The sequence below is a fragment of the Musca domestica genome, unplaced genomic scaffold (assembly GCF_030504385.1).
Source record: "Musca domestica strain aabys unplaced genomic scaffold, Musca_domestica.polishedcontigs.V.1.1 3, whole genome shotgun sequence".
Classification (NCBI taxonomy): domain Eukaryota; kingdom Metazoa; phylum Arthropoda; class Insecta; order Diptera; family Muscidae; genus Musca; species Musca domestica.
In genome coordinates, this window is record NW_026712299.1 from 28,710,161 (window position 1) to 28,723,726 (window position 13,566).

General features: G+C 38.7%; 1 protein-coding gene across 1 annotated transcript; it reads right to left on the reverse strand.

The window, feature by feature from the left end:
- Window positions 1-344: 344 nt before the first annotated feature.
- Window positions 345-13,045, reverse strand: LOC109614531 (carcinine transporter-like). The gene is given in 11 exon segments (XM_059124607.1): window positions 345-775; window positions 840-1,018; window positions 3,925-4,144; window positions 4,210-4,431; window positions 4,486-4,852; window positions 9,048-9,248; window positions 9,251-9,305; window positions 9,501-9,553; window positions 9,556-9,673; window positions 12,504-12,731; window positions 12,804-13,045. Coding segments are annotated over 11 exon segments (2,022 nt in total). The 5' UTR covers window positions 12,906-13,045; the 3' UTR covers window positions 345-498.
- Between the last annotated feature and the right edge of the window lie 521 nt (window positions 13,046-13,566).

Genomic DNA, 13,566 nt, shown 5'->3' on the forward strand with positions numbered 1-13,566 from the left:
GGTCGGATCTGCCAAAATTCAGGTCATTTGGACAGATATTGGTTATTTAGTGCACAATTTACCCTAAATCGGATGAAGATATATATGGGAGCTATATCTAAATTTGAACCGATTCTCACCAATTTCAATAGGGTTTGTCCTTGGGCCAAACAAATATTGTTTGGAAAATTTCATCTCAATCGGACAATAAATGTGAACTGCATTTTGTTTACAAGAATACATGGACGGACGAACTGACATGCATAAATCGTGGTGTAGGGTATAAAAAGTTGTCAAAGGTCATATTTTGGGCCCTTAAACATTTTGTAGATCTAAAAAATGTCCCTTAAATGAACGAAAAAATCGGATTGATTAACATTTTTTATTGGCCAACAATTTGCTACCTTTTCAAATGCGGCTTTATTAACTTAGAAATAAGTTTACATTTAACATCGGATTAAGGAATACAATACTGATATTATTTCATATTTATTATTGAACTATATTCGCAAACGCCTCTCATATCCAATGAGTTAATTGCATAGTTCCGTCTTGTGTCCTCTGAGTATCCATAACACTCATCTGGCGCACCAGCCTTCGCATTGATGGTCTAGTGGGACGATTAACATCCAAGGGGGTACGTTCATCGATAATCGATTTGGGACGTGAACGCACCGAATGTCGTTTCGATGACGAGGCTGAGGATGTTTTCATTTCCAACTCAACATCGGACCCAGCATTTGATGCCAAGACATCTAGATTTTCATAGGATGCCTGCTGAGATGTTAAGGTTTGACTAAAATGAAATAAGAGGTAATGTGAATTGGAAATGTTAAATGGCAAGAAGTTGATATTCTTACATTTCTGGCTTACAGCTGCAACAGTTTTTGATCGTCCAATCCTTGCCAAATTCTTCGCCCTCCTCGATGGTTTGCGGCAAACGATGATGTAGGGTTTCGGGCAAACGCAAACCTGTAATGCCGCCCAGCATTGACATGAAACCCATTATTACCAATGGTAGTTTGAGATTCTCCTTGCCCTGGAAATAGAAAATCGGTTTCGTTAGCAAGATTATGACTTACAAAAAATATTTAAAAAATCAGGGTTAAATTGTAGTCTCGATCTCTGGTTCTTTATAAATATAATCTCGACCAAAGACAAAATGGCGCCCAATATAAAACTATGTTTATAAAGCACCACAAAATGAAAAATAATAAAATACTTATATTGTTGGTTAACCATCGCCAAAGAAACCAAAATAGACATTTTCAATCAAATCGAGGGGAAAATGTGACTAAGGCCATGGTACAATGAAGACAAGGTAGGCTATCTTTGAAAAAATTGCAAGTATAAAGGTCTACCTGTTTGGCTTGTAATGTCAGAATTACTATCAAAACAATAAAAAAGCAAACAACTTGTTGCATTGATTTTGAATAAATAATTTCAAACCGCGAAAAATGAATGAAAGGTCAAAATTTATTTTCAAAATTATGTTCTATATCTCTTATGGTTTATTTCGCCACAAAAACTGTAGATTTTGTCGATGCATACGTTGCAATAAGCATTTTGAAAACACCCAAATTTGAATATTTTCTGAACAATTTTTTATTATTGAAAAAATACACACACATAAACAAATGAAGTTGACATATTAGGCCGGAAAAATAAAAAAAAAATAAAATCATGTGGTAGTTCTGCTCTACTTTGAATTCATTGTACCATGACTAAGGCTAAAATAAGAAGTAACTATACATGAGATCTCTATTACCTGGCGCAGTCAGTTCTTTGGGAATTCTGACATTTTAAAGTGTGTAACAGTCGGTTTATAACCAGTGACTATATATCACCCAGACTCCACTTCGAATCACTGGACATCTACATACCTAGCAGGGACATTTGGACAGGAAACATTCCACTTTTCAACGGTATAGCCGTCTACACCGATGGCCCACAGATGGAAAGTGTTCTGCGGAAGCATGAATACTCTTTCAAAAAAACAAGGACTGTAGCGTATTCCAGACAGAGATCTTTGCTATGAGAAAAGCCATAGAATTGCTAGTAAATAGAATCAATGAACTGAACTGGCCCCGAAAGCACTAAATTCATGTACTACTAAATTTACGGAAATTCAGGAAAATGTTAAGTCATCCTTTAAGCTTTGTTGGGTTCCAGGCCATTGTTAAATCTCAGGCAATGAATTAGCAGATGGAACTGGCCATATAATTGCTAGTAAATAGAATCAATGAACTGAACTGGCCCCGAAAGCACTAAAAAGCACATGTACCATTAAATTTACGGAAATTCAGGAAAATGTTAAGTCATCCTTTAAGCTTTGTTGGGTTCCAGGCCATTGTTAAATCTCAGGCAATGAATTAGCAGATGGAACTGACAAGACGTGGATCCGAATCAATTGACATTGAGGTCGACAATTTGATTAGAACAGCATTGAGCCACTTGCTTTGAGTGATGTACGAGCATTATTCCGGGAGATTTCAATGAAACGTGCTAAATGAAAGAGGATGTAATGTCTCGAAGAAAATTTGACCGACACTCTCCAAAAAGAGAACTAGGTCGCTTATCTTCATCATAGCGAAATTAGACCTAAAACTTGCGGTGGGAATTATCACAGGTCACAGTAACATAAGGGCCATCCATTCAAGGTGGGGTGGCGACGACACCGATTACTGCAGGCTCCTTTTACCACGGCAACGGGTACTACAATACCGGATTGACCAGATATAGCAATAACCCAATTTCGGCCAAACATGTTCGTGTTTGTTTATTTTTCTCCGGATTCTTTAGGTCCATGCTGGGATCGAAGAAAAACCCTGGATTGGTTCTGTTCTGTTTATCAGAACACCATCCAACACAGAATTGTATCGGTGCGATGCTATGGATGCAGATGATGTGCGCTCTTCAGAAATTGTTCCGGATTAAGTCGGTTGCCCACTATGAGTTGTGGTATTCCGTCCTAGTTAATGATCAGGGGCAGAGCAGATTGACTGCTCCACATTATGCGTGGTAAACGAAGATTCCCCCACCCGAACAAGAGAAGTGTGTCACAAGATTCTAGAGGTCAACATGTTCCAGTCGTCCGCGTAAGCCACAGCTATCTGCGATAAAATGAAAAGTAGGAACAAGAACTGCGACAGGATGCCTCCTCATGACACCAGTGGTCCATCTAAACGAGGAGACTAAGGTCCTTCCCGTACGTCAGCATAATCATATGCTTTCGTTGCAGTACCTGCTTGGGTGTTATCGTGAGTGTCATCATGTGATGGATACAACTCCCCCACCAAGGCGTCTAAGCAAGGACATACACGAGAAGGTCCAACGCTATAAGAGAGAACCTCTAGATCAAGAAGCCTATCAGGCAGGTCTGAGTGGCATTCATACAGATGCAATTGCTATCAGCAATTACGGGATCAAGCCGTATTCGGAGTCCACCCCCATCCATTGCAGCTGAAGAACGTCAGCTGCCTAGACAAACGAGGTTGGTGTAGTCGTCTCAATTCGTACTGGGTACGATAATGTGCGTGACGTATGCCCGGCGTGTGGTACAGGCTAGCACAATACGATGCACCAAACCTACTCACTCCAGAAGATCTCCGGCTACAGTCTGTTAAAGTAGCCTTATTTTTAAACCAAACACCAATATGTACCACTGTAACTGGTACATAACTGTTACTTGTAGGTTGAATACAAATTAATATTGAGAGACGGACGGACACACATAGCTAGATTGACACAGCTCGGCGAGAAAGGAAGGTCCATATATAACATCCTATGTCTCGGTTCAATATTTCGAGGTGTTACAAACATGTTGGCTCAACCAAACTTATAAAACCCCCAATACATAGTGTTGTAGAGTATAAAAACTGAAGCTGGCAATTAATCCTTCGAATCTGAAATAGATTAAATCTTTATAAATTAATCAGTACTTACCAAATATGTAACAAAGGGTATAACAATAAGACCTAGACCACCGACATAACTGGAAACGCCAATACCAATACCTCGAACTTGTGTGGGATAAAGTTCGCCGGCAAAAGGATAGATAATCAAAAAGGAAGCTGATAACAATGCCTTGGATATTAGATACAAATATAGAGTCTCATCTACGGCATCATCGGGAAGCATTACAGTGATGACACAGGCTACGCCACTGAAAAAATATGACAAGATTATGAATGACTCCTATTAAATTCAATTCTCTTCATATATACTTACCCCAAAATCATGGATAACGACAAAGGCCAGCGCCGTCCCCATGTATCCATGAGATACCAACATACCAAGTAGCTTGGTATCTCAACAGCTGCCGACAAAAAGAAGCTAACATATTGATTGCTGCCCAAAGAGGGGCCATAATAACTTAGACCCAAATATACAGTTTCATTGGCAAACCAACTAAGGGTAATAAGCAGGGTCTTCAAACGCATATTGGGAGTTCTGTAAACGGGAATTATTATTAATTTTGATGATTTGTTTCTTTTTTTACCTTACCTGCATAAATCGGAAACTCCAGCGTTCACATGCTTCTTCTTCTCTTTTAATTTGTCACGCGAAATTTGAGCTTCTAATTTGGTTTTAATAACCGGTGGAAATTCATGACCATTTACCCTTGCCATATTCTCTAGAATTTTTAGAGCTTCTTCAAGTCTTCCTCTCATCAGTAGCCAACGTGGTGATTCGGGCATAATGAATAGGTAGAGAAAATAAGCATAGAACGGCACAGAGGTGTAGTAGGAGAGTTTAACCCAATCCCTTTCTAGATATGTTACAACGGATAATATCATAATAGCCGAGGTGTAAAAGGTACACGTCATAACGGTTACAAATGAACGATAGTTTTCTCCGACCAGCTCGAGAGCTGTAATGGTGAGAGAGAGAGAGAGAGAGGAAGGAGAGAAATAATGTATTTATAAAATTCTGTACTCAGTGTAATTTTAATAATTGTTGGCCAACTAACACTGTGCACATTATAAAAGTAGAGCTAACACGTAAAAAAGCAGCTAAGTTCGGTCGGGCCGAACTTTTAATACCATCCACAATTTTGAAGGATCTTGAATAATTAAAAAAAAACAACGTAGAAAAATACCACTTTAATGAAAAGTAGCCACAAAGAAATCCTTGTGTAGAATTTCAGACAATTCCATTGAAAATCTGCCTAAAAACATCAAAAAAACCGAATATCGGGAGGTACATTTATATGGGGGCCATACGATATCGTGGACCGATATAGTCAATCTTTGAACTTGACCTGAAGCACACAAAAGACTGATCTGTGAAAATTTTAGCTTCCTAGCATAATTTGTTTCGACTATAGCGAGATTACAACAGATGTACGGATAAACGGACGGACGGACAGGGCTAATCGCCTTAGAATTTTACGCTGATCAAGAATATGTATACTTTGTTAGGTCTAAAATTATTATTTCTATTAGTTGCAAACGAAGTGATGAACTTAATATGCCTTCCATACTATGTATGGTGGAGGGTATAAAAATGACATTCATACTGTAATGGTTAACTACATCGGTGACTTTATCAGAATCAATAGATACTCAGTCTTGTATCGTTGGACCTCTCTCTGTAGATCATGCATGTCATTCCTGCCACACCTGGGTGAATTTTGTCCACCATAAGGGATAGGGTGACTCATAGAGCATATGATTATGCTGACGTAAGAGAAAAACTTCGTTTTCTTATGTACACTGTCCACTGGAGTCATGAGGAGGCGCCCTGAGCGGCATTCTGGCGGGTTTGAATATTTATACCCTACACCACAAGGTGGTCAGGGTATTATGTGTTTGTGCATTTGTTTGTAACAGGCAAAGGAAACGAGATAGACTCATAGTTCCTTTTGATGATCCGCATAGAATCACATTCTGAGTCGATTTATGCATGTCCGTCCGTCCGTCTGTCCATGTATTTTTGTAAACAATGTACAGGTCGCATTTATTGCCCGATCCAGATGAAATTTTGCACAGATCATTTGTTTGGCCCAAGGACGAACCCTATTGAAATTGGAGATAATCGGTCAAAATTTAGATATAGCTCCCATATATATCTTCGCCCGATTTGCCATTTATTGTGCACCAAGCGTGTAAGATCAGCCAGAATTGCATGGAATTTTGCACATACACTCAAATTAGGCCTGAAAATATGTATGCCAAATTTGATCGAAATCGGTTCAGATATAGCTATAGTTCCCATATATATTGTTCATCCGATTTGTTATTTTTGTCCACCGCCGCCGTAATATGCACTCTGCGACAACAATATTTGGGGAAATATTTTAAATACAGCTCAGAAATACATTTGCTAAACTTTATCGAGATCGGTTCAGATTTGGATATAGCTCCCATATATAACTTCGTCCGATTTACCTTTTATTGGGCACCAAACCTCTAATATTTGTCCAAATGGGATGGAATTTGGCACTTACGACCGAATTGAGTCTAGAAGCTATTATGTCAAATTTGGTGAAGATCGGTTCAGATGTAGCTATAGCTTCCATATATTATTCATCCGATTTGTTATATTTGTTACCCACAACCGTAAAATGCACTTTGTAACAACGATATTCAGGGAAATATATCAAATACAGCTCGGAAATATCTTTGCCAAATTTTATCGAGATCGGTTCAGATTTGGATATAGCTAACATATATATCTTTATCCGATTTCAAAATAATTGTGCACCAAATGGGCAATACAAGTCCGAATTTAAAAGACAAATGCTTCGGCATATTTAGTCCTTTGAACTTTAAATTATAATTATACTCATAGGGTGTATGATTGTATTCTCCCATAAAAACTTTTAATTGTTATGTGGAGCTCTACTAAATTAGCAAAGTGGTGTAGGGTATCATAAAGTCGGCCCCGCCCGACTTTAAGACTTTCTTCACTGGTTTTCCAGTGTGTTGTACTCGTATTCGTAGATCACACTGGAGCCGCATAGCTATCCACAGACCACTACATATATAGCTCGGCCTGTCCTGGTTAAATCTTCGAATAATATGTGTGGATGTGGCGTACAATGCTGTTGCAGACGGCAGCCGTGTTGATGGTTGGCCACCGATGCTGTAGAGGAGCAATACCTCAAGAGTCTTTGCCACTGGTGACAAAAGCGAAATTGGCCTGTATAATTCGCATTTGCTTTCATACTTGTTTGGCTTCAGTAGAGGGACCACCCAGCCTGTTTTCTAGGCGGTTGATTAAGGACTAAGATACCCGACTCCCGGTGTATTCAGTTGTTTCAATATTACCATTGACATTCCGTCCGGGCCTAATGCTTGGATGACTTAGTCTTAGTATACTCTGGTGATACATCAGTGGTGGGAACATATCTTATACGATGTAGTACTCTTGGCTTAGCATCATCACTCTTGGGGCGCTCGACAATTTGTAGGTCAAAATATACATCGAACATTTTTGGATCAGCCACCGTTACTTCGTTAACAGTTATTGAAGACTTATCATCATTTTGCCGATAGCGATTATCCACAGCTTACTCACATCGGTTCCAATGTTGCAACACTTCAGATGGTCTAGCCACTTTTTCCTCTTAACCTTTTGACTTTCACTGCCAGTTCGCTGATTCTGGCATCAGTAGATTTGACTCGCCGGAGCTCATCACCCCCATTCGCTAGTCCTGCTGCATCTGCTGCGAAATTTGATCTCATATATGGTGATAGACCATAAGGTATATAGAGAGCGACTGCAGCTTTGTTGATGTCTTGGAAAACCATTTTTGCTCCCGAGCATCAGGAGTGTTGGACAGTTTCCGAAGGGTAGATTGGTGAATTCTCTGATTTCTGGCCAGTAAGCTTTTCCGTGGTTAACGCGATTCACCGGTGTTAAAAGGCGGGATGTATATATTAAGGACCTTTACCTCAGCAGTTCCACACTTGACTTCTACTCCCGTACATCCCATGAACGGATCACTCAATACTAGCTCCGGAATACTAATCCTCCACCTCCACTTCTGGTAAACATTACAACGTAATGTGCTGCAATTTTCATTGAGTTTCGATTCATTTTCCGCTTCGATTAAAATGTTCCTCTGATTCATAAATTCTACTATTAGTTTTACCTCGGAGTCCGTTGAAATTGATTTGCCAAAAATATCATAATCCGGAACTGGAACATTAACATGTGGCGTAAGATGTTTCGGGTAGGTTTGATGTTGTCGGTTCAACACTCCGACAACGACTCGGGCGTTTTGAAGACCAAGGGGCAGAATCGCCAGGAACTACATTGTTGCAGCACAATGAAATTAAATCCCTTTGGAGGTAGTCTCCCAACCGGCTTAGTTGGGAACAATTCCTTAAATGTACCCTCTGCATGTATTCTCTACACGTATTCTCTGCATTCATTATATCGCAACCAGGCAGATCTGTGGTGTATGATGTTTTGACAAACCGAACAGAATTTTGGACCGCGATTTGCTTCAATCCTGGCACGCTCCAAATCTGGGATATGCTGTCCCCAAAGCAGAAAAATTAACTAACAAGACTAAGGTATCGTAGGACCCACCGCCGCAATATTGATAAATAGTGCCGATACATGTGTCTTCTCTTTTTATACGTTCCACCATTCTATGGAGAGTATATTAGCTTTGTCATTTCATTTGGAGCTCCTCAAAATATTCATGATAGACCCTATAAAGTATATGTATTCTGGACCAGCGTAAAATTCTAAGACGATTTAGCGATGCCCGTCTGTTTGTCTGTAGCAATCACGCTATCTTTCGAACGAATTGCACCTTCGAAATGGTGCGGAGTATTAAAAGTTCGGCCCGGCCGAACTTAGCTGCTTCTTTACTTGTTAGCTCTACTTTCACTATTTAAGGTGGGAATACATAAAGGATGTATTCCCACCATTACTGAGTTTATCCAGCAATTCAAAAAAAAAAAAAAATGAATTTGTCGCACAGTGTAATAAATCAAAAAAATTTTTTTTCTCGAAAAAAAATCTTCCTTTGATTATTTCCTTTTTTTAAATAAATTTTCAATATCAATTAGATCTATAATTTTTAAAATTATCTCTTGAATACTCACATATAATAAATGGAATTTGATATACAGCGGGTATGGTTAGACCCACAATAACTCGACTTCCAGCCCATGTCCAAAAATCCTTGCTTATCGATGTAATAAGACTGCCGATCAGTAATGTGGCCAAACAAACGAAATACGATGTCCTCCGACCGGCACGATCATTTAACAAACCAAACAAATACACGCCAATCGGGCCGCCACATTTAGGGCTGCCAAACCAATTGTGGGATAAATGTCCTTGTCACATACTAAATCATACTAAAGAGAATAAACGTTAAAATAACTCGTCATAGATTCCACAAGGTGCACAGCATTTTTAGGGAATGAAATGATTTTTTCGAAAACTAGCATTACCTACGCACACACACACATATATGATTGCTATGAAAGTTAGAAAAGAAGCCTTAGATTAAGTTGTTTGATTTAATTGTTTAGTGAAGGAGCCTTCCATACGTCGATTACAATCGAGGACCACACTTCGGTGGTATCGTATTCCCAACCCTCTCGCATTTTTCAATTGGCCAAGATGGGTCCGGTTTCAAGTCATTAATGGTGGTATTTTCAAGAAGTTGTAACCAATTGACCGCATATCTGTAGCATTTACTATGTTCACCGGTGTGATGATCCTGTAAAAGAGAAATAACGAGTTATTCCACATTTCAAATGCAATTCTCTATATGAATAATACATTTCGAAAGGGAATGTCAAGAGTCGGTCGGGGTCCGGTAAAATTCGGTTGAATATGAAAAATCTATTACCGATATATTTGGTGAGCAATAACCGTAAAATCGGATGAAGATGTATATGGAAGCTGTATAAAAATCTGAACCGATGCGATAAAATTTGGCAGATATATTTTCGAGCAGTATCTGATGCCCGGTATCAAATATCTTTGTTGTGGGTGTATACAGGGTGAGATAAAAAATACTGCAACTGCTGTTGGAATGTTCAAGGTCTGTTTGCGTGCCCAAGGCTTTAATACACCCTCCAGAATATTTCGCGACAATATTCGGCATTTATTTTGATGCAACGGTCGATTAATACGAGCACAGAGCGACCATCGGCTGTTATGGCGGTCCACACCATTACCATGGCCGCCGCTTGAGTTCTGGTGGCCAACCGAAGGTGCACATTTTCAGCTGACCTCTTTGGCAAGTAAACACGATCATTTTGTTTGTTTACGAACTGCTGGACAACAAATGTTTTCTCATTGGAGAAACCCAATTCGGCAGTTCACCACTTTCGGCCCAGCGAAGCAACTCTTGGCTCTTTTGAGTCTATTTCCTTTTGTTCGATGTAAGTTCCTGCACTTACCCCGAGCTCATTTTTCAATATTTGCCGAATGGAATATTGCGATATGTTCAGCTCACGAGCCATTTTCGGCCACTGCGACGCGGGTTTCGATCAAGTCCGCTTCTTTACTTTTCGAACCATTTCTGCAGATGTTGCTGTTTTCTTCCGTCCACTTCCTTGACGTCGGGCTACGCTACCAGTTTTAAGGTACCGAGCACAAAAGATTTAGTCACATTAAATGCTGGAGTGCTCTAACGATAGCCTCTTGTGGTTGTCCAGCCAAATAAAGAAATCACATATCGCGCTTGAATTCCATCACGAATAACTTTTTTTCTGGAAAATTCTCACCAAAATGCTTTTGTACGCTTGTAAACATTACAATGAGCTGTCACTGGAATAATTTTAACAGCTGTTGGACGAGTGGCTTAGAAATGACAGCAGTCTGAAGTTGGTTTTTATTAGTTTTTTCATCTTACCCTGTATATGGGAGCTATAGCAATATCTGAACCGATTTTCCGCAAATTTGATGTACTTGTTTCTAGGATGAATTTAGTCGGAATTGCTCAAATTCAATCCATTTGGGCTGAAATTAGCCATTTGGTGGACAGTAAACCTGATATCGGATAAATATATACATGGGAGCTATATCTTAATCTGATCCGATCTCGATAAAATTTGAAAGAGATATTTTTAAGTAGTTTTAAGCTATAGCGATATCTGAACCGTTTTCTTCAAATTGATGTACTTACTTCTAGACTGAATTCGGTCGGATGTGCAAAATTCAGGCCATTTGGACGATATCTGCCATTTGGTGTACAATTAACCCGAAGTCGGTTGATGATATGTATGGGATCTATATCTAAATTTTGAACCTCTCAACCCAAATAGGGTTCGTCCGTGGGCTGAACAAATATTGCTTGGAAAATTTCTCATTATTCTGATAATAATGCGGCATGTATTTTGTTAACAAAATACATCGACAGAAGGACGTACGGACGGACTGACATACATAAATGGACTCAAATGCACAAAGACATAATACCCTTAGCACTATTGGTGTAGGACTATAAAAAATGGAGTAAACGTGGGGATACATAAGAACATTTTTTTCTGGCATAAATCATCTACTGTTTTTTTTGTTTTGTAAAATGTAAAAGAGCGTAGAACGGATTTTAGGTTGACCTTGTAGAGACTAAAATTGAAAATACATAAAGCGCTTATTTGGCTGGCTTAATTCATCGCATGGCTTCTTCGGAAATGAACAAAGGAACCTAGGGTCAAAATCGAACTAAGTCAACCTAAAACTCCTTTGTTCCTCTACGAAGAAGCCCACCTTAAGTGTTTTAAGGTGAGAATACATAAAACGTTTTTTTGACAGGCTTAAGTCATCGTTTGGCTTCTTTGTAAATTAACAATGCAAAGACCTAAAATGGTAAGACTGGACAAAATGCATAATGGAAAAATAGTTAATGTGAAAAATATATAGAGGCGCTTCTCACAACAGTGACATGTTAGCATAAAAATTATATTTACAGAGCAATTTAAGAATAAATTTTGTGTAAACCAAAATTTGAACTAAAAATTGCATCTCACTGACGTTTGAATATGCATTTGCTGCTAAAACAACTTAACATTGGTGATTATGTTGTTATGATATCGTAACAACAGAGGTATTTACACCTGGTGACAATATTTTGACTCTGACTTGTCCCATCTTTATACTTCTATGTCTTTGAACAATGGAGCTTTAGGTTGACTTAGTTCAATTTCGGTACATAATTTATACTTCTTAACCCTACGATCCTTTGTTATTTTGTGAAGAAGCCAGTCGATGACTTGAGCCAGTCACACATTCCTTTTAAGCACTCTCTCCTTCAGTCCCCATAAATGACACGTGCTCAAGGCATTCACCTCGCATTAATCTCATCGTTTTGTCTCTCGCCTTTTTCCTCCACTCTTCTAAATACCGGTATGTAAACAACAATTGTTTATATTACATTTGTTTTGAAATGTAAACAAATCACCTACATCTATCTCTTTCATACCGTTCATCAACTCTTTCACTCTGACAATGTCAATGTCACATACAATATGGCTTCCACAAAATTTCGGGAACTGTCAGATGATGAAAAATTTTTGGACATGAATCATTCATCATCTTACCATATCTGGAGGCAATGCCAATTGTTTTCTCTGCTCCACAGATGATATGTTAAGTAATTCTGGTACCCGACACCAATAATCCGTGGGCGTGTCGGCCATAAAAAGTTGATTGAAAGCACAAAAACCACATGGTATACAAGCTGGAAGACATATTCCAAAGACCAGCAACTTTTGATATTTGCCAAATTCTCCAATGGATGGGAGCAGGTCATCCAAATCGAATTGTTCCTAGAATTCAAAGTAAATTCCAATGAATTTTTCAATTGAAGGTCGTAGCCTACTTTTAGGCAATTCGCTTACATCTTCGTCTGTTTCTTGCGTCGCAGTTGGCTTATGTGGAGTAATTGTTGGCTTCTCAACTTCGGATCCATCTTCAAAATCACTGTCATCGTCAATGGGCATTTTTTGAGTTTTCAAAACGATTTATTTATTTAACTTAAAATTTGTACGAAAAATTAACAGAGAAAACTGCAACGACCACCACCACTGCTGCTTGCTGTCATTTGTACGATGTCAAAGCGGAAAAATGTCTAACCATGGAAGACCGATAACTGCAGTGTTTTGATACCCCTTTGGCTAACATGGCATAGTGGAATGGTAGTGTCAATCTTATTTGAATGCACGGTCGAGAAGGTATTTTAAAAAAATACATGATCCGTTAATTTTAAATTTAAAAATTAAAACTTTTGATAAATTATTTTTTGGATAATAAACTAAAAATAATGATCTGAAATGATTTCCATTTGGACCAAGAATTGTCTTACAAACCTATTGTTCGAAGAAGTATTTTGAAAAATATTTGAAAACAAGGTGCAGATACGTAAAGGTGAGAGTACATAAAGGACTTTTTTGACTGGCTTAAGTCATCGGCTGGCTTCTTCGTAGAGGAATTAAGGAGTTTTCGGTTGACTTAGTTCGATTTTGACCCTACGCTCCTTTTTTCTTTATGGGCCGAAATTGATCCAAGCCATGGCTTTACCTTCTTAATTCTATCATGGCTAAGGAGAGTAGAAATGCCCGTTTTTGCAATATTTTTGTGTTTTCGTCGTACTGCTAATTTTTT